Source organism: Pongo pygmaeus, chromosome 11 (assembly GCF_028885625.2).
Source record: "Pongo pygmaeus isolate AG05252 chromosome 11, NHGRI_mPonPyg2-v2.0_pri, whole genome shotgun sequence".
Taxonomy (NCBI): domain Eukaryota; kingdom Metazoa; phylum Chordata; class Mammalia; order Primates; family Hominidae; genus Pongo; species Pongo pygmaeus.
The window spans coordinates 116,506,690-116,533,118 of NC_072384.2; the positions used below are offsets into that span (position 1 = coordinate 116,506,690).

At 40.6% G+C, this 26,429-nt stretch overlaps 1 protein-coding gene across 1 annotated transcript in view; it reads right to left on the minus strand.

Moving 5' to 3' along the window:
• The window catches only part of PECR (peroxisomal trans-2-enoyl-CoA reductase), a 47,479-nt gene that overhangs the window by 15,501 nt on the left and 5,549 nt on the right, over nt 1-26,429 (minus strand). The window contains exons 2-4 of the mRNA XM_054478271.2: nt 12,390-12,523; nt 11,313-11,478; nt 4,902-4,983 (exon numbers count right to left, since the gene is read on the minus strand). Of these exons, the coding sequence (XP_054334246.1) occupies nt 4,902-4,983; nt 11,313-11,478; nt 12,390-12,523 (382 nt within the window). The remainder of the gene's footprint in view (nt 1-4,901; nt 4,984-11,312; nt 11,479-12,389; nt 12,524-26,429) is intronic.

Sequence of the window (26,429 nt, forward strand, 5' to 3'; positions counted from 1 at the left end):
GTTCTATTTGGATGGCCTTTAGACTCCTATGAAAGAAATGACTGAGATAGGCTGGGTGCGTTGGTTCATGCCTGTAATCCCAGCACTTTGGGAGGTTGAGGCAGGTGGATCACATGAGGTCAGGAGTTCGAGACCAGCCTGGCTAACGTGGTGAAACCTCATTTCTACTAAAAATACAAAAATTTTAGCTGGGCGTGGTGGCAGGCACCTGTAATCCCAGCTACTCACGAGGCTGAGACAGGAGAATCGCTGGAACCCAGGCGGTGGAGGTTGCAGTGAGCCGAGATTGCACCATTGCACTCCAACTTGGGCAACAAGAGTGAAACTCCATCTCAAAAAAATAAAAGAAAAAAAAAGAAAAGTAAGAAATAACTGAGATAGTAGGTTAAATAAGGTCACTAAGTTCTTTTTTCTTTCATTTTTTTTTTTTTTTTTGGAGGGGGTACAGAGTCTCACTCCAACCTCCACCTCCCAGATTCAAGTGATTCTCATACCTCAGCCCCCCGAGTAGCTAAGATTACAGGTGTGTGACACCACATCTGGCTAAATTTTGTATTTTTAGTAGAGATGGGGCTTCACCATGTTGCCCAGGCTGGTCTCGAACTCCTGACCTCAGGTGATCTACCCACCTCAGCCTCCCAAAGTGCTAGGATTAGAGGCGTGAGTCACTGCATCCAGCCCCACTGACTTCTTTTCTGAAAAAATAAATATCTATTGCCCATGGAAAAATTAATCAAAATCAAAATATGAGTCAAATATGTCAAATTCCATTATGGTGAACTTCACAAGTTATTCCAAATTCTACAGTCATAGATGTTGTAAATTGGTCATTAGATAAAAAATGAATTTGGGGTTATTCAAAGATACTTAATGTAGGCCAGGCGCCGTGGCTCACGCCTGTAATCCCAGCACTTTGGGAGGCTTAGGCAGGCAGATCACGAGGTCAGGAGTTCGAGACCAGCCTGGCCAGCATAGTGAAACCCCATCACTACTAAAAATACAAAAAATTAGCCGGGCATAGTGGCGTGAACCTGTAATCCTAGCTGCATGGGAGGCTGAGTCAGGAGAATTGCTTGAAACCAGGAGGCGGAGGCTGCAGTGAGCAGAAATTGCACCACTGCACTGCAGCCTGGGTAACAGAGCGAGACTCTGTCTTAAAAAAAAAAAAAAAAAAAAAAGACACTTAATGTAAAAACAACTTGTAGGCCGGGCACAGTGACTCACACCTGTAATCTCAGCACATTGGGAGGCCAAGGTGGGCGGATCACCTGAGGTCAGAGGTTCGAGACCACTCTGACCAACATAGAGAAACCCCATCTCTATTAAAAATACTAAATTAGCCGGGCGTGGTGGCACATGCCTGTAATCCCAGCTACTCAGGAAGCTGAGGCAGGAGAATCACTTGAACCCAGGAGGCGGAGGTTGTGGTGAGCTGCGATAGTGTCATTGCACTCCAGCCTGGGCAACAAGAGTGAAACTCCGTCTCAAAAACAAAAACAAAAACAAAAACAAAAACAAAACTTGTTAATAGGACTAAACCTAGTACGTAAATATTCCCAACAAAGGACAACTACATAATGCTCCCCCAAACTATGACTCCCAAATCCTCATCATTTTTGAGCTTTTCTTTGTAATACATACTTGAATATAAATGTTTTCCTTCTCAACCATTAAGAGTAAAAAGATCCTCCAAAGAAATGCCTTAGTTGTGATAACCCTGCGGATTTAAGCGCCCTCCTGGATGCACAGCCCCAGAGCCCCAGGGCCACAGGCTGTAGTGTAGGAACCCCTGATGCAGTTCAAACTCCTCTCCCTGGTAGTTAAGGCCTTTTGTGACTCCCACTCCGTTCCAAGGTATTAATTTCCATTTTGCAGCACCACCCATCATCACAAAGAATTATTTGTAGTTCCCAAAAGTGCCACAGTGTCTCAAATTTCTGTGTCTTTACACAGTAAATGTCTCATTGACTTGCCTTCCTTTCTCCTCCTCATATGTCACCAAACTCGAGTTCACCTTTGAGACATGTTGCCAGGATGCTGCCCTCCTGTGTGCTCCTGCTTGCACACTTGCAAATACCTTTACTGGAATATCCAACACCTTCTCTCTCTGGCTATTTTCATGCTTTGCTCCCCTACTAGTTGTGGACTCCCTCAGAGTGTGGATGGTATCTGATTCATTTTAGTATTTCCAGATGTATCTTGTGCATGTACCTGTACTGGTCAAGTAAACAAGCGACAGCCAACAGTTTCAATTTGTCTCTTAAGAGAGCTAAAATTTAAAAAAAGGAGTGCTCAATCTCTGACATTCATCCTCCTCTTCTATTGTAGAGGATACCTAAACCCATGTCTTTCAAATTGTCAATTACGACACAATGCTAATAGTGAAATAAAATTAGCAAGTAACAAGCAGCAAGTGCAAAAAAGAAAATACAACAGAGTAGACCACAATAAAATTGAAAATATCAGCCGGGTGTGGTGGCTCATGCCTGTAATCCCAGCACTTTGGGAGGCTGAGGCGGGTGGATCACCTGAGTTCAGGAGTTTGAGACCAGCCTGACCAACATGGTGAAACCCTATCTCTACTAAAAATACAAAAAACTACTGGGCATGGTGGTGGGTGCCTATAATCCCACCTACTCAGGAGGCTGAGGCATAAGAATCACTTGAACCCAGGAAGCAGAGGTTGCAGTGAGCCAAGATCGCGCCATTGCACTTCAGCTTGGGCAACAGGAGGGAAACTCCATCTCAAAAAAAAAGGAAAGAAAGAAAAATCAGAGTGCACCATACATAGTAAGAATGTTTGCTTCACGAATTTTGTTTTGCCTATAGACACACATACACATATGTGTTTACTAGGTCAAGATGTAAAATTTCTTACTATGAGTTATGGTCCAAAGTGTGAAGGCCACTGGAAAAGGAAAAGATTCTTAAGAGAACAAAAGCAAGAAATATCTGAAACACTTCTTTTCCATGTTAAAGACAAGCTGTGTTTTTTTTCTAGCCAACCGAATATCAAAAAAGCCAGTGATTTCATTTCAAAAATGTATTTTAAGAAAAGAAACTCTCATTACTTCTTATATATGCATGAAAGAGGATACATTTCACTCATAAAGGAACTACAACTTTTCTAAAGGGCAGTTTGGCAATATCTCTTAAAATTACAAAGGCATTTGGCTTTGGACTTAGCAATTATACCTCTTGCAATTTAGGCTACACACTATCTGATGTACAGAAAATGTTACTGCAGGTGTTTAGTTTGGTTTTGGTAATAACAAAAGGTTGGAAACAACCCAAATGCTCACCAACTGGAAAATGGTTACATAAATCATTCCTTACTTATGGTTTATAAAAGTGGCATATTAGCCATAAAAAAATAAGAAATCTCTTTAGACTCCGTTAAGAAAATATCTCCAGGATATTTGCTTCATTTGAGAACATCAAGATACAGAATAGTGTTTATAGTATCCTAAATTTGTTGTTAAAATGTAGGAAAAAGATATGCCCCCAAAACTATTAACACTAGTTGCCTGTGAGGATGGGAAATGCCAGAAAGAACCTACAATCTGAATTATTTCTTCCAACATGCTAAAATAGGTAAACACATTTAGTAAAGAATAATGAGCAGGAAAAGAAGGTAGAGTGGTATTAATGGCCTGCACACCATTTTTTACTCTGTTTTTAGTAACATCACATTGATTTGCACTTGAGGAAGTACCTCTTGCCTGTTCTCAGTCCATGTCCGAGCGATGATGACTACAGTTCCTCATTCCTCAGGCTGACCATGCATAGCAGAGCAACCTCATTTCTACAGTTTTTGGTTAATGGCTGAACACATAACCAGGCAGGGTCAGTTAATGAGTATCCTATCTGGGACCTGCTGGCACCACTAATATTGTTTTTGCTGGCATGACTTGAGAGGCACTCTCTCATTGGAGAGTTAAGAACAGCTAGAGTGTTGACCTCTAACTCTTGCTACTACTCGCCTTTTGTCACACCTAGAGACAGCCTGCCTGAGAATGTACGCAGACATGAAGAAAGCAAAACCAAAAGGAGAGGCAGCTTCCTGCTAACATTGTGGCTGAACCTAACATGCCCATTCCGCAGTGGCTCTGCAGGTACCAGGATCCCCTCCAGGGCTTGCACGATGGCTGTGCTCTGCCCCCAGAGTTTCTCTTGCAGCAGATCTGGAGTGGGGCTGGATAATTTGCTGTGCTAACAACTTCTCCCAAGTGATGGGGATGTGGCTGGTCTGGAAGCCACTTTTGGAGAACCACTGCCCTAGATTTTTACTTAAGCCAAGTTGAATTTTATTTCTATCCTATAAATGCTTGGGAGTTCTGCATAATCCAGGAAATGAGCAGGGTACTAAAATTTGCATAAAGGAGGCATGCTCTCTGTGTACAGAGTGGCTAATCAGAGGCACAAAACCTTAGAAACTTTTGGAGAAAAAATCCTGGATTATCTGTTAGGAGGCACAACTTAGCAGTCCTGTGTAAAATCAAGTAGGTATATTAATGGTATTCAAATCTAAATTAACACAGATTAGTTTCATTTCTATACTTTAACAAATAAGCTATTCCCAGACAGTGATGGCCAGTTTAGTCACATTGGGATTAGAGTTGCCCAATAAAACACAAGACATCGAGTTTAATCTGAACATCAGACAAACAACAAATACTATTTTCCCTTTCCTTGGTAAATCTGGCAGTCTGCATCTGGACGGAAATGTTTTAGAAGCACTTTGAATTTTAAGTTCAAATAAAAGAAAATGCTAATTATTAGGATCACAACTCATTAAAGGTATTAATGATCTTGATTTAAGAAATGTTCCCTATCCCGTTTCCCTCATTCAGAAGACAAAACTCAAGGACGTAGAAAGAAAACTATATAAAAATGCTTACACAGCTAACGGTAATCCAGTTTTAATAGAGACAATGATATTGACGATAGATCCTCCATGCTCTTTCATCCAGGAGCTGTAAACTGCAGGAGAGAGGCAAACTCAATCATTAAATTTTTAAAGTATCCTGACCCTCCTGATACCTTGTTTCAGCACACTGCCTGTTTGATATGTTTTACATGTCCATTTACATTTCCTTATAAAAAGCCTGACTGAGGTAAAATTTACACATCATAAAATTCATCTACTTTAAGCGTGCAATATAATGACTTTTAATAAATACATGGAGTTGTGCAACCATTACCACAATCCAGCTTGAGAACCTTTCCATCACCCCAGAAAGTTCCTTCACACCCATCTGCAGCTTAACCCATCCCCAGGTAAACACTCATCTTTCTGTTTCTCTAGATTTGCCTTTACCTTTTCGAAAATCTAATGTAAAGTGAATCACATGATATGTGGTCTTTTGTGTCTAACTTCTTCCACTTAGAATCATGTTTGTGAGGTTCATCCACATTGTAATGTGTTAATAGTTCCTTTTTGATTGCCGAGTAGTATTCCATTATATGGATATGCCATGTTTTATTTATCCACTTATCAGCTGATAAACATTTGGATAGTTCCACTTTGGAGCAATTATGAATACAAATCTTTATGTGGTCATATGTTAACTCTGTTTAGCTTTTAAAGAAACTGCGAAATGGTTTTCCCAAGTGTCCCTCCCCATTTTACATTATTCTCAGAAATGCATGGGGGATGTCGTTTCTACACGCCATTGCTGTCTGATATTTTGATAATAGCCATCTAGTAGGTGTGAAGTGGTATCACACTGGAGTTTTCATTTGCATTTCCCTAATGACTATAATCATGTTGATCTATACATCTATCCTATGTCAGTACCACACGGTCTTAAAATCAAGAAATAGCTTTGAAATCAAGAAGCATTAAGTCCTCCAACTTTCTTCTTTTGCAAAATTGTTTTGGCTATTCTGGGCCCTCTGCATCTCCATAGTAGTTTAGGATCAGTTTGTTAATTTCTACAAAAATTGACAGGGATATTATTGAATCTACAGATCAATTTGGGAAGAACTAACACATTAACAATATTGGACCTTCTAACCCATAAACACTGAATATCTTTACATTATTTAAATCTTCTTTGATTTCTCTCAGCAATGTCTGGCAGTTTGTGGCATACAAGTCTTACACTTTTTTGTTAACCTCATTGTTAAATATTTTATTATTTATATATGCTTGAAAATGTATATGAAAAATATATGAAAACATACAAAACCATTTGATTTTAGCACAAGAAAGGAGAATAACCATTTATTTAAATTATTCTACACAGACTTTCTGCTTCTGGATAAATACCACCATATACATACATTTATTTATTTCCTAGTTCTGAAAATGTCTACAAGTAATGATAACCCAGTAGTAGTGAACACATGTAGTACCCAAATCTCGCCTTCTAAAAATCATTCCCGACTAGGAGTGGTGGCTCACACCTGTAATCCCAGCACTTTGGGAGGTTAAGGTGAGAGGATCACTTAAGGCCAGAAGTTCAAGACCAGCCTGGGAAACACAGAAAAACTCTGTCTCTATGAAAAATTTAAAAATTAGCCTGGCGTGGTGTCATGTGCCTATAGTAGTAGCAGCTGCTCGGTAGGCTGAAGCGGGGAGGATTGCTTGACCCCAGAAGTTCAAGGCTGCAGTGGGCTATGTAGCCTTGAACCACTACTCTCCAGCCTGGGTGACAGAGCAAGACTCTCTCTCCAAAAAGTAAATAAATAAATAAGCAAACAATAATTATTATTCCCTACTAAAGGGAACTAGGTCTTCTTGGAGAAACAGGTCTGAGCCATTTCAAAAAGACACAGAAGCCAGATTAGCTGGTCAACTAGAACATCAGAGAGAAAATGACAATAATGGGTTAGAAATACTGAATAAAAATAAATTCCATTCATCAATAGTAATGCTTAGGAGGTGAGAAAAAAAGGAAAAACTCATCTTTATAAAAGAATGCCAATTAATAAATAAATAAGGCATAAATTTTTAAAATCATCATTTTGCATCTTCCAATTCTGAAACTGAATCGGGCAAGAATCAAAAATGGAATGAGCTGGGAGCAGTGCCTCACACCTATATCCCAGCACTTTGAGAGGCAGAGGCGGATGGATGGCTTCAGCCTAGGAGTTTGAGACCAGCCTCGGCAACATAGGGAGACCCTGGCTCTACCAAAAAAAATAAATAAATAAAAAATTAGCTGAGCATGGTGGTTAGTAGCCTAGTATGCTCCTGTACCTCCAGCTACTCAGGAGTTGGAAGAATAGATTGAGCCCAGAGGGTGGAGGCTGCAGTGAGACACGATCACGTCACTGCGCTCCAACCCTGGTGACAGAGTGAAACCATCTCAAAAAAAAAAAAAAGGAACCTAAACCCATTGGATAAAAGTACATAAGAAAACAGTATCTTCACATGGTCTCAAAGTATTATCCACAGATTACTTATAGTTTACAAATAGAAAAATATATCTTTACAACAGAAAGGTTTGGTGGTCAGAATCTTAGACCAGCGAAAAAATTTAAGATGACCAATAGTAAAACCACCTTAACAACAGACTTACAGGGGTAATGCAATAAGAAGTATATATACCATATATGAAGGGGTCTTGCCAGAAATATTTAAATGAATATAATCACCACAAAACAATTAGAGAAATCCAGAATTTGGAACCTTCTATAAGTCACTGTTACGAAATAGAAAAAGTATGGATTTTTTTAGAGTACAAGAAACTAAAGAGACATAAACAAATGCAATACATGAATTTGATAACATCTTGGATTTTAAAAGCTGGGAAAACAATTAGGGAAATTTCAATAAGGACTATATAATGAGTGATTTTATTGAATTATTGTGAATTTTCTTAGGTGTAATAATGGTACTGTAATTATATAGAAAACGTGTTTATATTTAAGAGATATATAAACAAAGTATCATTGTATCTGTAATTTGCTTTCAAATTGTTTACTTCAAACGAGTATGTGTGAGTGTGTGTGTGTGTGCATGAGTGTAGAGAGGGAGAGAGAGAGAAACATCATGTAAATGGGAATGTTAGTGTGTGGTGAAATTTTTTTTTTTTTTTTTTTTTTTGTTTGAGACAGAGTCTCACTCTGTCACCCAGCCTGGAGGTGCCATCCCAGCTCACTGCAACCTCAGCCTCCCAGGTTCAAGCGATTCTCCTGCCTCAGCCTCCCAAGTAGCTGGGACTATAGGCATGCACCACCACTCCCAGCTAATGTTTGTATTTTCAGTGGAGACAGGGTTTCCCCATGTTGGCCAGGCTGGTCTAGAACTCCTGACCTCAAGTGATCTGCCCACCTCGGCCTTCCAAAGTGCTGAGATTACAGGCATGAGCCATCTCGCCTGGCAATGCTTCATGAATCTAAATGATAGGTATACAGAAATCCATTGAATTATTTCTTCAACTTTCCCACAGATCCAACATTTTTCCAAAAGTAAATTGGGGTAAAAATTCCTGTATCAGTAAAATTATTAATACGAGTCTGTAGGAAAGTCCAAATTCACCAATAATTTATATGTGGATTTTCTTCACAATTCTTTAACAGTCGCATATTGTGTCCCAGGGTGCAAGCTGAAACAGACTGGGTGGGGACTTTAGGGCAGTCATCTTTTAAATCATTTTAATTGCATAAGTAATATATGGTCATATTAGAAAAAGTAGAAAGGGCAGAGAGGCACAAAGAAAAAAATAAAAATAATATGTAATTTCGCCTCCTGGAGGTGATACATGTCAATACAGTCATGTGTCACAACAATGTTTCGGTCAAAAACAGATTGCATATGTAACAGTGGTCCCATAAGATTACAATACCATGTTTTTACTGTACTTTTTCTATGTCGAGATACACAAATACTTGATGTGTTACAATTGCCTACAGTATTCAGTACAGCAACATGCTATACAGATTTGTAGCCTAGGTGTGTAGCAGGCTATACCATCTAGGTTTGTGTAGGTACTTTCCATGATGTTCATACAACAACGAAATTGCCTAATGACACATTTCTCAGAACAAATCTCTGTTGTTAAACAACACGACTGTATTTTGGTATAAATTTTTTCAGAATCATTTCTATTCATATATATGCACACATAAATACATACTTTTTTTTTTTACAAAAATGTGAACATGTTGGATAAAATATTTTATAACTTGCTTTTCTGGCAGTGATATCTGGCAATATTTTTTCACGTTAATGAGTACATTTTTATGTCAATATTTTTAATGGCTACATAGTTCTTTATCATACAGATGTATAAAACTTCACTCAACTAATATTTTACTCCAGAATATTTACATGGTTTTCAGTTTTTCACTCTTATTTTCAAGATACAGAAAAACATGGCTGGGCACAGTGGCTCATGCCTGTAATCCCAGCATTTTGGGAGGCCGAGCTGGGTGGATCACAAGGTCAGGAGATGGAGACCATCCTGGCCAACATGGTGAAACCCCGTCACTACTAAAAATATAAAAATTAGCCAGATGTGGTGGTGGATGCCTGTAGTCCCAACTACTTGGGAGGCTGAGGCAGGAAAATCGCTTGAACCCAGGAGGCGGAGGTTGCAGTGAGCAGAGATCACGCCACTGCACTCCAGCCTGTGTGACAGAGCGAGACTCTGTCTCAAAAAGAAAAAAAAAAAAGAAAAAAGAAAAATATAACTTATGAAAAGTAAAAACCAAAAGCCCCAAATAAGTAAAAGCAAAAATAATAGGCCTTGTATTTGTTTTACTATTTATTTATTTATTTGAAACGGAGTCTCACTCTTGTCACCCAGGCTCAAGTACAGTGGCACGATCTTGGCTCACTGCAACCTCCGCCTCTTGGGTTCAAGAGATTCTCCTGCCTCAGCCTCCCAAGTGGCTGGGACTACAGATGCACGCTGCCTGGCTAATTTTTTTTTTTTTTTTTTTTTTTGTATCTTAGTAGAGACGGGGTTTCACCGTGTTGCCCAGGCTGGTCTCAAACTCCTGAGCTCAGGTAATCCACCCGCCTCAGCCTCCCAAAGTGCTGGGATTACAGGCATGAGCCACCATGCCCGGCCGGCCTTGTATTCTTTAATTCAGTTTTGGCTAATAAAAATCATGGCTGAATTTCAATTCTGTAGACTTTTAATTGACAGTTGTTAGCAAGGAATCTTGGATTGGAAAGACATTGCTGATTTGCTTGTTAGAAGGAGTGAAAGCACCGCGTTATAAAGCTTGGGTTAGAGACCACTAGTTGTCTCCCAATACTCATTCTCCTTTTCTTCCATAGAAATAGAATTTCTTTTAGGCACATAGCTGCCCACCTAAGGACTCTATTTCCCAGTTTCTTTTACAGCTAGGTATGATCATTTAACTGAATTTTAGCTGATGAATGTGAGCAAACATCATGGTGCTACTTCCAGATGGTGCCCATAAAAGGAATGGGTGAGCATTAAACTTTTTCCCCATTCCTGTTGTCTGGAATGCAGATTTGATAGCAAGAACTGGAGCAGCCCTCTTGAATCATGAAATGGAAACCACAGGTCAAGAACAGTGGAGCAATAAGAAGGATCCTCAGTTCCTAATGATTATGAAACTACCATATAATCCTTACACTACCTACTTGGACTTTTTATGTGAGAAAAATAAACTCATATTCAAGCCCTGCTGTTTCTGGGTTTTTCCACTGGAACAATCCAACTTGTATCACAACTTAGACAGAGGTTGATTCTGCTAGTTAGGGAGAGATGTCTGCAAGACCTCTGACTTGTAGATACTAAGAATATAAAGCCTAATTCATGTTGGCATGAAGACCCTTTGAGATAGGGTTGTACTTGTTCTGTATTTTTCATCGTAAGAAAGATTTGGGTAGTTTTTACAAAATCTCTTGAGTCACCCAACTCAGGAGTTCAGTACTAACCACCCACGAAACATGACCTTTAATCCAAAGACTATGTATGCATGCTAATTAGTTGTTAGAGAGCATACAGACTCTGTCTCTGGTATTCTCCCTGAATTTATTAATTGGTTCTGCTAAAAGATTTAATAGATTCATTGTTAAAAACAAAGTAAGTGTGAGAGTTTTCTCCAGTTTTATGAACAAATAGCTAAACCTATGTACAGATCATTAATAATTTTCTCATAATAAATTCCAAAAAATAAAATGATGAGATTGAAGGATATCCACATTTTATAAACATTGCCAAATTACTATACTGAAATGTACCAATTTACATTCCTATGTTGTAAGTGAGAAAATCCAGCCAATAAATGTTAATGACATGGGGCTTCTGAGTCCCTAATAGGATTCCTGAGATCTCTAAATAAAGACATAGTGACTTGTGGATACTGATGGTACTTGCCTGCTTTGCACATGTAGAAGGTACCCGTCAGGTTGGTCTCAAGCACAGCGTGCCATCCCTTAGAACTGATGTGTTCAGCAAGGGAAAGAAACTGGCCTCCTCCATTGTTCACCAAGAAATTGATTTTACCAAAAATATCTAAGGTAGATTTGACCAAATTATTCACCTAAAGAAGAACAGTAGAAGTTACTAAAAGGAAAAGTTTAATAGCCTAACTTGCTACCTCGCCTGATTGATTGCTCTAGACAGAGTTTGCAATCTCTCACAGTGAACAGTCACTCCAAGTGCCACAATGAATGAACATGCAGCAATGAATAAGACTAAAAATCCTACACCAATGAGTAATGTACCAGCACCCAATACCCACAGATCACAAAGCTAAAATTGTAATTTTGACAAGATATATCCAAGGATCTGGAACACCCTTGAGTAGGGCAGGCCTCTGTCATATATTAATTTGTAAGCTATCAACCCAGAATAAACAGTGATGAAATCAGATTAAAATGAACATTTAAAAATGACTTAAAGGGCCAGGCATGGTAGCTCACGCCTGTAATCCTAGCACTTCGGGAGGCCGAGGCAGGCAGATCACCTGAGGTCAGAAGTTTGAGACCAGCCTGGCCAACATGGTGAAACCCATCTTTATGAAAAATACAAAAATTAGCTGGACATGGTGTCATGCACCTATAGTCCCAGCTACTCAGGAGGCTGAGTCAGGAGAATTGCTTGAACCTGGGAGGTGTAGGTTGCAGTGAGCCGGTATCATGCCACTGCCTTCCAGCCTGGGCAACAGAGGAAGACTTTGTCTCAAAAAAATAAAAATAAAAATAAAAATAAAGACTTAAAGGGCAAAAGGCCATCTTTAGCTGAGACCACATTCTTGCCTCCCTTCCTCTCCTTCTCCAGGAGTCACTGGCTCAGTAAATCATTAACATGAGAATTTCTTTCACAGCCTCTGCTTCTAGTGAGCCTCATCTAAGACAGCTGCAATAGGAGAACCTGAAGCATAGCCAGGTTTAAGAACCACTACTGCAAATTACAACGAATGAATAAATGATACAGATATATCTCCATTACCTCCTCCTCGTTCCGGATGTTGCATTGTATGGGAATGACTCGTGCCTGCTTTGTGGGAGGTAGGTTGGCCTGCAGTTCACCTGCTGCAGACTTCAATCTCTCCAACTTACGGGATGCAATGACCACATTACTCCCTGAGGAGAAACAGCCAGAGAACAAATAAATATACCTTCATGGGACGCAATGACCACATTACACCTTGAAAAGTAAACAGCCAGGGAACAAATAAATATGCCTTCATGAGTTGTCCAAATTCCAACAATAATAATATTGAAAAAATATATCATGTGTTCCATTTTTTAAAGTATTTTTTATTTTAGAGTCAAGGTCTCACCCTGTTGCTCAGGCTAGAGTGCAATGGCTTGATCATAGCTCACTGTAACCTTGAACTTCTCCCGGGCTAAAGCAATCCTCCCACCTGGCCTCCCAAAGTTCTGGAACAACAGGCACAAGTCACTGCACCTGGCCATGTGTGTTCCTATGTCTTAAAAAAAAAAAGCTGAATTAGGACTTTTGCTTCTGGACAAGATGGAGTAATAGAAACTGTATTTGCCCTCCATCCTGAAATAACTAAAAAATTGGACAAAGTACATGAAACGATGGTTTTCTGGCACTGGACATCCAGTAGCACTGGATGGTCATCTCTGGGACAGTGAAATCAAACATGAGCCCTTGGATTGCCCCAGCTTGCTGCCTGGAGAAAGGTTCTACACTGCAGCAAGGGAGGGGAACACATTCAGAGACCAAAGTCTCCCTGGTGGAAGAGATGAAGTTGGGAGTCTAGGGAGCCAAAGCAGTAAGATTGCCCAGGGGATAGGGAGAAAAGATATACAGAGAGCGAGAACTCCAGAGATCTGCAGAGTCTCTCTTGAATCTTCACCTGAGTACCGAGCGATGCTTGGGAATAAATCAAAGAGGAAAGAACTGCGGAAAATGGGAAGGGAGATCAAACCCTGGCACTCACACAGCACTGGGAATGGTTAGTGTGCTCAGCAGAAAAAAACCTTTCACGGGGCATTCGGTAAAATATGCAGAAGCAGATGGCTTCCGCAGTGAGGCAAAATTCACCATAGACTAAAGGCTGCTCAGATCAAGCCTCTTTTAGAGTATCAAATTGTTTTCAAGTGACCTAACTGTATCCCAGAACAAAGCTCAAGAATATATACATATTTTCTTTCTTTTTTTTGTTTTTGAGACGGAGTCTTGCTCTGTCGCCAGACTGGGGTGCAGTGGCATGATCTCAGCTCACTGCAACCTCCACCTCCCGGGTTCAAGCAATTCTCCTGCCTCAGCCTCCCAAGTGGCTGCAACTACAGGCGTGCACCACCAGGCCTGGCTAATTTTTGTATTTTTAGTAGAGATGGGGTTTCACCATGTTGGCCAGGATGGTCTCAATCTCTTGCACCTGTCTAAGAATATTTATAAGAATATAAAAATAGCCAACATCCATCAAGGTCAAATTCAGTATCTGGCATCCAACAAAAAAAACTACCAGGCATGCCAAGGAACAGGAAAATAGTAGCACATAATTAGGAGAAAAGTCAATTATATAAAAACAGACCCAGGCCGGACGCAGTGGCTCACACCTGTAATCCCAGCACTTTGGGAGGCTGAGGCGGGCCAATCATGAGGTCAGGAGTTTGAGACCAGCCTGACCAACATGGTGAAACCCTGTCTCCACTAAAAATACAAAAAGTAGCCAGTCCTGGTGGCATGCGCCTGTAATCCCAGCTACTCAGGAGGCTGAGGCAGGATAATTGCTTGAACCTGGGAGGCAGATGTTACAGGAGCCGAGATCACCCCACTGCACTCCAGCCTGAGTGACAGAGCAGGAATCCATATCAAAAAAAAAAAAAAAAAAAAACCAGAACCAGAAATTATACTGATAATATAATTAAATAGACCAGTGATGAAGAGAAAAATCTTAAAAGCAGCCAGAGAAAAACAACACATTAAGTATAGAACAAGAAAGATAAAGACTTCTTTCAGAAACAACGCAAGCCAGAAGACACTGAAACATCTTTACGGTACTGAAAGCAATGAAAAAGATGGTGAACCTAGAAATCTTGACCCAGCGAAAATCTCTCTCAAAAATGATGGCAAAATAAAGACTTTTTCACACATATGAAAGCTGGAAGAATTCATCAAGGTGATCTGCACTACAAAAAACATGAAAGGAAGTCCTTCAAGTAGAAGGACAATGATGCCAGATAAAAATCTAAAAATATACAGAAGAAGAAAGAGAACTAAAAATGGTTCGTGTGTTTGTTTTTGAGACAGGGTCTTACTCTGTTGCCTAGGCTGGAGTGCAGTGGCGATCTTGGCACACTGCAGCCTTGACCTTCCGGGATCCACTGATCCTCCCACCCCAGCCTCCCGAGCAGCTGGGACCACAGACATACAACACCATATCTGGCCAATTTTTTTTTTTTTTTTTTTTTTTTGTAGAGATGAGGTCTATGTTGCAGAAATAGTAATTATGTGAGTAAATATAAAGACTTTTCTTCTTTCTATTCAGATCTCTTTAAAGGTAGTGATAGTTCAAAGCAAAAATAATAACAACGTATTATAGGATTTATAACATATGTAGAAATAAAATGATTCCCTCCTTCTCCTTGAGAATAACAGCACAATGGCTAAGAAGGGTGAAATGGAAGTAGAAACGGTCCCTCTCTTGCTCTGCTCTAACATGCTCTGATTTCAGTTAGCTTAGCTTAAAGACTCCAGTCTCTCAACAACGTGGTTCAGATTCCAATAACCATGGTATATTAACTGTAACTGCATAAAATGCAAACTTCACTGCTAGCTTTTCAACCCACAAATCAGAAATAACAGATGCACATCAAGCTCAGTGATTAATCATGTCATTTCTTCCAGCGTCTATCAGTGAATGCCCACTGTGCATCTCTTCTTCAGTTCAGAAGAGCTCAGACAGCAAAGAATATAGCTGTGTCACCTCCTGGTCTTTCAACAAGAAACCCAAGTGACATTTTACAAAAACACATGATCTGAGGAGGGACTGGCCAACAAACATGAAAAGTGAGACCAAGAAATGAAAATTTGTAACACTGGAAGCGAAATTAGAATTGCATGTCAGGGGAATTATAAAAGGGGAATGTGTGACACTGCTGCCATTCTAGAAACTACAGAAAGCCAGAAGATCTTACTGAAGGCAAACTTAACATAATGAGGAAAGTGCCTGTGACAAAGAAGATGAAGATATCCCAGAGGAAGTGATGCCCACAAAAAACTCCACATTAAAGACACTTTTGGGGCCAGGCATGGTGACTCACTTCTGTAATGCCAGCACTTTGGGAGGCCGAGGTGGGCGGATCACAAGGTCAGGAGTTCGAGACCAGCTTGACCAACATGGCAAAACCCCGTCTCTACTAAAAATACAAAAATTAGCCAGGCGTGGTGGTGGGTGCCCATAATCCCAGCTACTCTGGAGGCTGAGGCAGGAAAATTGCTTGAACCCAGGAGGCAGAGGTTGTAGTGAGCTGAGATCGTGCCATTGCACCCCAGCCTGGGTGACAAGAGCAAGACTCTGTCAAAAAAAAAAAAGGAAAGAAACTTTTGGAAATATATCATGACATTGAAAGTATAAAGGATAAAATGTTGGAAGCTGATCCAAACATAGAAAGGAGTACAACAATTTAAAAAGGTACAGAAAAAAATGCTTGCTCTATATCATCAGGTATACAATGAGAAGGCAAGCACTAATCGAATGACTCGACACACTTCTCACATGAAAGTTTAATTTTTGATACTGAGTGTTTTTAATTTTTATTTTTAACTGACAACTATACATTTATGGGGTAAAATGTGATATTTTGATATATAAATATATTGTGGAATGATGAAATCAGGCTAATGTATCTATCACCTCTTATCATTTGAGGTAAGGACATTCTAAATCCACTATTTTCGCTATTTTGAAATATACAATGCATTACTAACTATAGCCATCATGCTGTGCAATAGATCATCAGAACTTATTCCTCCTAAATGAAACTTCGTACTCTTTGACCAACATCTCCCCAGTGAAACTGGTCTAGTTTTATTATTTTTTTCATTTCCCTATGTGGCAGACTGCCATGGTTACTACTTGAGACCATCACTATGACAGTTACTACTGTTACTACTTACTATTTGAGACGGTCATTACGAGACTGAATGAAGGAGGATGAACACAGAAATGAAAACTTAAAAGAAACTGTTTTAAAAGAAGGGGCCAGGGGAAGAAGAAGAGGGCTCCCTGCTTCTAGCGAGCAAAGGCAGCAGCCTCGAGCTTCTACGGCCTTTTGTATTTATTGGGTAGAAAGAGCAGGGAGGAGGAGGTAACATTTGGTCAGCTGCTTAACTGATCACAGGTTCACATTATTGCTAACAGGCTTCAGATGTGCCTCATCATAAGAAACACATGCGCCTGGGTCGTGACTGCCCTCAGCATTCCTTCAGGGTGGCAGACACAGTTTGTCAGTTTGCCAACATTCTGCATTTATGAGAACAGTTTGCTGTTTGCTCATATGCCCTCCAGCGGTATACTGAGTTGATCATGACCCTCACTCTTTCAGCCTGCAACATCTCTCCCTTTTTGTTTTTGAATTAATTGAGACAGGCAATTGCAAAATGTGCAGCCTTGGTGGTTCATTCTGTCTTTGCATTCAGCTTATACTGGGGGAACTGGGCCCATGGTTGGGATCCATGGGTCCCTCTAGTCTCCCGTTCTGTGGTCGCACACACCTTAAGGGCACCCACACAGTTTGTTCATCTCCTGCAAAAACACAAGCGTACCCTCATCCCCACATTAGTAAATCTACCAAAACAGAAGCAAAGGCTTTTGTGGCTGTGGCCAGGAGGCATGCCGTTGCCAAAGCATCTGCTCCACAAGCTGTAACTCAGCTTCTGCCTCTTTGGTTAATTACCATGGGGTAAACTTCTCATTGATAAGGAGAGGCAGGCTCTCTCTGATTAACAGAAGGCACAGGGAAAGCAAATTGAAGCTCATCCTTCTCGTGCAACAGTATAGCAAAAAAAAAAAAAAAAAAATCATTAAGCCTTCAATTTGTACTGTACAGGTGGGTCCATTAAATGTTATGGGTTATGATAGATAAATCTCTCTCCTAGTTGTACTTTCAAATCCTTGATTTCCTCACTTCTCCCTTCGTGGAGAAGGGTGCAACTTACATGGAACAAGCAATAGTTGTGCAATATATTCTCTTGGTTCAAAAATCCAAAGTTCTTGTGACATTACCAGTACTGGAATTTCCTCTTCACAGTCAACATCAACAACTCATGGGGCTACAGCAACGCCCTGCAAGTTAAGATGACTTTTGCCAAAAAGTCTCTATTTGTCTCTATTTAACTCTATCTCTATTTCTATTTATCCCTACTTATCTCTATTTGTCCCTGCAGGCCTCTTTAGGTCCCTTCAGGTCTCTGTTTGTCCCTGAAAGTCCCGTTTGGGTGCCACTTTGACAAAAATGTTTGAAGGTCATGAAATAATTGTACTTTTTCCCATTGACTATTTTTGCTTTGCATGGTTTCAGCTTGCATGATCATTGTTACAATGTCACAATGCCATGCAAAAGCAAAGACTACCTATAAACTGTTAAGTGGTTCTTTTACACATATATTTTAAAGATGAGGTCTCTGGCCGGGCGCAGTGGCTCATGCCTGTAATCCCAGCACTTTGGGAGGCCGAGGTGGGCGGATCACGAGGTCAGGAGATCGAAACCATCCTGGCTAACATGGTGAAACCTCATCTCTATTAAAAATACAAAAACTTAGCTGGACGTGGTGGCGGGCGCCTGTAGTCCCAGCTACTCAGGAGGCTGAGACAGGAGAATGGCGTGAACCCGGGAGGCGGAGCTTGCAGTGAGCAGAGATCACGCCACCGCACTCCAGCCTGGGCAACAGAGGGAGACTCTGTCTCAAAAAAAAAAAAAAAAAGATGAGGTCTCACTGTGTTGTCCAGGCTGGATTGCAGTGGTTTTTCAGTGTTAAATTCTACGTGAGGTGATACAGTTATAGGCTGTTTTCACCCTAATACAGCATTTCACTGTATCACAATTACCTGTTAATTTAACAATCTACTCCACTCACTGTCAGCCCGTGGGAGGTAGGGACCCTGTAATTGCGCTATTTGTTAGGCTAACACACAGTCCAACATATACAGGTGGAATAAATGAAGTTCATAAAGGCACAGAGTACAAGGGCTCTCCATTTGGCCTGAACTATTTTAGTTGTATAAGATAAGCTAGCATACTGTATAAGATATGAAAATAAGGCACTTTATTTTATTTCTTATCTTTATAGATGTAGGGGGGACAAGTGCAGTTTTGTTACATGGGGCTTTTAGTGTATCCATCACCTGAATAGTGGCCACTGTACCCAACAGGTAATTTTTCAATCCTCACTCCCCTGCTTCTACCCTCCCACCTTTTAGAGTCTCCAATGTCTATTTTTCTACTCTGTATGTCCATGTGTACCCACTCTTTAGCTCCCACTTACAAGTGAGAACATGCACCATTTGACTTTGTTTCTGAATTATTTTAGTTAGGATAAAGGCCTCCAGTTCTATCTACGTTCCTGCAAAAGACAAGATTTCATTCTTTTTCATGGCTGAGTAGTATTCCACGGTATATATAACATATTTTCTTTATCCAATCATCCATTGATGGACACTTAGGTTGATTCCTTAACTTGCTGCTATGAATACTGCTATGATAAACATGCTAGAGCAAGTGTCTTCTTCATACAGTGATTTATTTTCCTTTGTAAATACCCAGTAGTGGGTTTGCTGAATTGAATGGCAATTCTATTTTTAATTATTTAAGAAATCTCTATACTGTTTTCCATAGAGCTTGTACAAAATAAGACAATTTTAAAAACTATGTTTAAAGTTTAGGTTATAATTTAGTAAACTAAAAATGGTAACAAGTTTTGGAAATTCTCATATGCAATCTGAGGGTCTTATAAAGCAAAAATTGGAAAGATTCACCATGAGTTCCTCGTAAGCCTTGCCTAACTTTAAAATGGAATTTAATTTATCAAAATATATAATGTTCAACAAAAACATAAGTTATACTGTTAGGAGAACGCTTACTCCTTTCTCCTTTTGTTTCCAGGAGAGCCCTCTTCTCCCAGCAGGAAAAATAACTGAAACACAGTCACGCACCCCGTATCAATGTTTTGGTTTATGATAGACCACATGTATGGCAGTGGCCTCATAAGATTAAAGTGGAAGTTAAACATTCTTATCATCCAGTGGTGCTGTAGCCACTGCAATGTCATAGCTGCAATTACTTTATTTTTTTATAAATTTTAGTTTAGCCTGTGTGTACAGTGTTTATAAATTCTACGATAGTAAACAATAATGTCTTAGGCCTTCACATTCACTTATCACTCCCTCACTAACTCACCCAGAGCAACTTCCAGTCCCACAAGCTCCTGTGTCCTATACAGTGCTCTATCTATACAGGTGTACCATTTTTTATCTTTTATACCATATTTTTACTGTATCTTTTGTATGTTTAGATAAGTTTAGACCACAAATATTTACCTTTGTGTTACTATTTCCTGCAGCATTCAGCATAGTAACCTACTATACAGGTTTGGAGCCCAGAAGCAATAGTCTATTGACCATATAGCCCAGGTGTATAGTAGGCTATACCATCCAGGTTTGCCTACCACTCTATGATGTTCACACTATGATGAAATCGCTTAAGGATGCATTTCTCAGAAGATTTCCCCATGTTAAGTGACATATGACTGTATATACTTCTAGACTAATCCAACCCTCAGTTAGGTTTCTGTCACTTAGGAGAAGTAGCTGAGCTGATCAGTGAGATGGAAAGGAGAAATAAGCACCCCAGGACAAGCCACCACTTCCTCCACCCACTTCTTTCTTTGATATTTCTGCCTTCAACGTACACATTTTTTGCTCTAGTTCCCAGAGTAGGGCATAGGCTCTATAGGGCAGGGATGAAAAACTTTACCTAGGCTGGGTGCAGTGGCTCACACCTGTAATCCCAGCACTTTGGGAGGTCAAGGCCGGTGGATCGCTTGTGTTCAGGACTTCAAGACCAGCCTGGGCATCTTGGTGAAACCCCACCTCTACTAAAAATACAAAAAAAATTAGCTGAGCATGGAGGCACATGCCTGTAATCCCAGCTACTCAGGAGACTAAGCCACGAGAATTGCTTGAACCCGGGGGCAGAGGTTGCAGTGAGGCAAGATTGTGCCTGGGTGACAGAGTGAGACTGTGTCAAGAAAGAAAGAAAAAGAAAGAAAAGAAAGAGAGAGAGAGAGAAAGAAAGAAAGAAAGAGAGAGAGAGAGAAAACAAGAACACCAAGGTGATTAATGCCTAACTTTGTCCAAGACCTCGAGTAAAAAAATATGTTGAGAATATAAATAGGATGATTCGCATGGATTATCTAAATAGAAGTTTACTAAATTATAACTAGTTACTATCTGAAACCTCGAGACTTCAGAACAATTGTCTACTACAAGTAAAGATGCACTGAAATACAACTTTACAAGTCCATTTACTTTCACTGCTAGAACTTTCCACTATAGACAAACTTGAACTAGGGTGCAAACGTATTACAGGGAAAAACAATGCAATGCTGGGTAAAATAAAAACCTAAATGTCCATTCAGGAAATGGTTAAATAAGTTATTACAGATCCAAACAATGGAATACTATGCAGCTTTAAAATGAATGAGATAGGACTACAGTACTACCATTGAAAAACACAAGATATGGGCCAGGCATGGTGACTCATGCCTGTAATCCCAACATTTTGGGAGGCTAAGGTTGGAGAGTCGCTTGTGGCGAGTTCAAGACCATCCTGGGTGAGACCTTGTCTCTAAAAAAGTTTTTTTATTGCCAAACATTGTGGCACATGCCTATAGTTTAGATACTTGGGAGGTTGAGGCAGGAGAATCATTTGAGACAGGAGTTCGAGGCTGCAGTGAGCTATGATGGCACCACTGTACTCTAGCCTCGGTGACAGAGCAAGATCCTGTCTCTAAAAAACAAGACAAAACAAAGAAAAAACAAGACATTTAAGTAGAAAAAAAAACCATTACAGAGTGGTAAGAATACTGTGATCCCAATTTTGTAGAAAACAAAATATATATACGTGTGTATACATGTGCACATTAAATTTGCAGAAAATCACCAGGAAGGGAATTCAGAAAAAGGGCAGAACAGGTAAAGCTCATTTTTTTCTTTTATACGCTTCTATACTATTTTAATTTATTGCAAACCTCTTACGCTACCTTACAATAAACTAGAAAAATATTATATATAATCCTTGCCTTTCATGCTAAATCATTTGAATAGACTTTATTTTTGTTTATATGTAGCTAGAGACATGCAGAAAGCTCAGCTGACCTGGTTAGAATACGTATAGAAGCAGCTTGTGGATAAGGAGTTCTTTCAACATCAGAGGCTTGTAGCCCCAGTATGCTGCGTTCCTGCTTAGGCTGATACTGATCCCTTTCCATCTTCAACTCAGAATACTACATTTATTCAGCACCTTCTTGGTCCCTGGTGTTGGTAACAGGCTAGTTAGACTAGACTAGAGAAAGAAAAAATGCTGTCTTGGGTCATAATTTCCACCTGCATTTCCTAATTGCATTTTATCTACTATAACTAATTTATGTTCTACTGTAGTAACAGAAAGTGAATGATTAACTTGAAGATAAAAAAGAGATTTGATATGAATTCAACTTGATGATGCTAGGTTTTCCTCGATGAAATCAGGTTTCTCTCTGCCTAACAGCACCTGTCAAAGGTACAAAGGAGATCTAATTCTGCCTACAATATCCTCCTTTTGTGAGCTAAAGCTTTCTGTGTCCTCTCAGAAAAAGGAAAAGTCAAAATCCTGTGGAAGTGAAAGACATTGTTATATAAACCCAAATTGAGCAAAAAAGAAAATGTTAGCCAATTTTTTTGTTTTCTTTTCTTTTGAGATGGAATCTCACTCTGTCACCCAGGTCAGATTGCAGTGGCGTGATCTCGGCTCACTGCAACCTCCGCCTTCTGAGTTCAAGCGATTCTCATGTCTCAGCCTCCCAAGTAGCTGGGACTACAAGCATGTGCCATGCCACCACATGTGCCACAATGTTTAGAAACAGAGTCAAGCAAAGATTTTCATGCAAGGATGTAGTCTTGAGTAGTGAAAAAATGGAAATTACCTAAAAATCCAGTATGAAATATACATGCTTCCATTTAAATATCTTGCTATTGTTCCTGGTGCAGTGGCTCACGCCTGTAATTCCAGCACTTTGGGAGGCCGAGGCAGGCAGACAACCTGAGGTCAGGAGTTCGAGACCAGCCTGGCCAACATGGTAAAACTCCATCTCTACTAAAAATACAAAAATTAGCCAGGCATGGTGGCACACACCTGTAGTTCCAGCTACGTGGGAGGCTGAGGCACAAGAATCACTTGAACCTGGGAGGCAGAGGTTGCAGTGAGCTGATGTCAAGCCACTGCACTCCAGCCTGGGCAACAAAGCAAGATTCCATCTCAATAAATAAATAAATATCTTGCTATTGAAGACTTACTTGGAGAAATGCATACCATATTATTGGGAAAAGTGGAATTCTAAACCTAACAGCATTCCAATTTTACTTTTTTTTTTTGAGATGGAGTTTCGGCTCTTGTTGCCCAGGCTAGACTGCAATGGCGCCATCTCGGCTCACTGCAACCTCCGCCTCCTGGGTTCAAGCGATTCTCCTGCCTCAGCCTCCCGAGTAATTGGGACTACAGGCGCCCGCCACCACGCCTGGCTAATTTTGTATTTTTAGTAGAGACGGGGTTTCTATATGTTGGTCAGGCTGATCTCGAACTCCCAACCTCAGGTGGCCGCCCACCTCGGCCTCCCAAAGTGCTGGGATTACAGGCGTGAGCCACCGTGCCTGGCCCAATTTTATTTTTAATAAAAGATATTTGCCGGGGCGCAGTGGCTCATGCCCGTAATCCCAGCACTTTGGGAGGCCAAGGCGGGCAGAGCACAAGGTCAGGAGATCAAGACCATCCTGGCTAACACGGTGAAACCCCGTCTCTACTAAAAATACCAAAAATTAGCCAGGCATGGTGGTGGGCGCCTGTAGTCCCAGCTACTCTGGAGGCTGAGGCAGGAGAATGGCTTGAACCCGGGAGGCGAAGCTTGCAGTGAGCCAGGATCGCGCCACTGCACTCCAGCCTGGGTGACAGAGCGAGACCACCATCTCAAAAAAAAAATGCATGCGGGGCCGGGCGCGGTGGCTCACGCCTGTAATCCCAGCACTTTGGGAGGCTGAGGCGGGCGGAGCACAAGGTCAAGAGTTCGAGACTAGCCTGGGCAAACATGGTGAAACCCCGTCTCTACTAAGAATACAAAAATTAGCCAGGCATGGTGGCATGTGCCTGTAATCCCAGCTACTCAGGAGGCTGAGGCAGGAGAATCGCTTGAACCTGGGAGGCAGGGGTTGCAGTGAGCCAAGATTGTGCCACTGTACTCCAGCCTGGGCAACAGAGCAAGACTCTGACTCAAAAAAAAAAAAAAAAAAATGGATTATACATGCAAAAATGGACTGGAAAGAAGTTTATAAGATTTTTAGCCATTTTTCTGAAAATAATGTTAATTATGAGTAATTAAAATTGTCTTCGTCTTTTAAACATTTTTTAGTGAACATCTAAATTATCTTTGGTTACCATTGTGATTCCAACATCTGGCATAGTATGAAGTAAAAAAGAAAACACCTGTATTTTTCGTTAAAAAAAAAAAAGCAAAAACATCATCATTTTAAAAACCATGCCTCAAAGTTCATGCCAAAAAAACATAATTCACACCAAAAAAACAAAACCAAAACCAAAAAACAGTGGCCTTCTGACTAGAAAGAAAACTGGAGGCTAGGCGCAGAGCCTCCATGCCCGTAATCCTAGCACTTAGGGAGGCTGAGGCAGTCAGATCACTGGAGGTCCGGAGTTCAAGACCAGCCTGGCCAACATGCCAAAACCCCATCTCTAGCAAAAATATAACGATGTTGTGGAAATAGCCATTAATTCTGGCATAAAAAAATAAAGAGGAAAAAGTAATTATAAAAATGATTTTTATGGCCAGGCCCGTGGCTCACAGCACTTTGGGAGGTCAAGGGGGATGGATCATAAGGTCAGGAGTTCAAGACCAGCCTGGCCAACATGGTGAAACCCCGTCTCTATTAAAAATACTGCTCAGGAGGCTGAGGCAAAGAATTGCTTGAACCTGGGAGGTGGAGGTTGCAGTGAGCCGAGATTGCGCCACTGCACTCCAGCCTGGGCGACAGAGCGAAACTCCATCTCAAAAAAAAAAAAAAAAAGATTTTTAATATTCTTTCACTGAAGGAAATCCATTTCCAATACAACAAAATAATTGTGTATATATATTTTTAAGTATATGATGTCTTTTTCTCAAAAGACACTCCACAACTTTCATCGGAATCTCAGAGAGATTCATATCTTCCAAAAGATTACAAGACCAATGTCCTAATGTTTTAGTTTGTGGTAAGAAAAATACAGTCTATTGCCTTATTCCAGGGGTGTAGTTTTTGGCCAATGCATACTTATGCAACAGGATGAACATTCAAATAGCACACTTATGCAACAGGATGAAAGTTCAAATACATAAAAATCTATTAAAAATCCTTCAAAGTGGACTAGGGTCCTACGAATCTGCTGAGAAGCCTAGTATCTGACCTTTGCATGAATTGATAACTGATTCTGATTTTCTTACAGATTTTCCTGAAAGAGGATAGGGTTTGGTGTTGAGAATAAACTGGACAGTAATGGTGATGAGGTTACATCATGGCCTTACTAGGAAATGTTTTTGCTTTTTTTTTTTTTAACTAAAAACATAGATTTTTTTTTAGTTCATACTATGCCAGATGTTGGAAACACAATCGTAACCAAAGATAATTTAGATGTTCATTAAAAAATATTTAAAAGACGAAGACAATTTTAATTACTCATAATTAACATTATTTTCAGAAAAATAGCTAAAAATCTTATAAACTTCCTTCCAGTCCATTTTTGCATATGTAATACTTTTTTTTTTTTGAGATGGAGTCTTGCTCTGTCACCCAGGCTAGAGTGCAGCGGTGCGATCTTGGCTAACTGAAACCTCTGCCTCCCGGATTCAAGCGATTCTCCTGCCTCAGCCTCCTGAGTAGCTGGGATTACAGGCACACGCCACCATGCCTGGCTAATTTTTGTATTCTTAGTAGAGACGAGGTTTCACCATGTTTGCCCAGGCTGGTCTCAAACTCTTGACCTTGTGCTCCACCCGCCTCGGCCTCCCAAAGTGCTGGGATTACACCGCGCCCGGCCCTGCATGTATATTTTTTATTAAAAGTAAAATTGGGCCGGGGACGGTGGCTCACGCCTGTAATCCCAGTACTTTGGGAGGCTGAGGCAGGCGGATCACCTGAGGTCAGGAGTTTGAGACCAGCCTGGCCAACATATAGAAACCCCATCTCTACTAAAAATACAAAATTAGCCTGGCGAGGTAGTGCGTGCCTGTAATCCCAATTACTTGGGAGGCTGAGGCAGGAGAATCGCTTGAACCCAGGAGGCGGAGGTTGCAGTGAGCCGAGATGGTGCCATTGCAGTCCAGCCTGGGCAACAAGAGCAGAAACTCCATCTCAAAAAAAAAAAGTAAAATTGGAATGCTATTGGGTTTAGAATTCTACCTTTCCCAATAATATGGTATGCATTTCTCCAAGTAAGTCTTCAATAGCAAGGTATTTATTTATTTATTGAGATGGAATCTTGCTTTGTTGCCCAGGCTGGCGTGCAGTGGCTTGACATCAGCTCATTGCAACCTCTGCCTCCCAGGTTCAAGCAATTCTTGTGCCCCAACCTCCCAAGTAGCTGGGACTACAGGTGTGCGCCACCATGCCTGGTTTGTATTTTTTAGTAGAAATAGAGTTTCACCATGTTGGCCAGGCTGGTCTTGAACTCCTGACCTCAGGTTATCTGCCCGCTTTGGCCTCTCAAAGTGCTG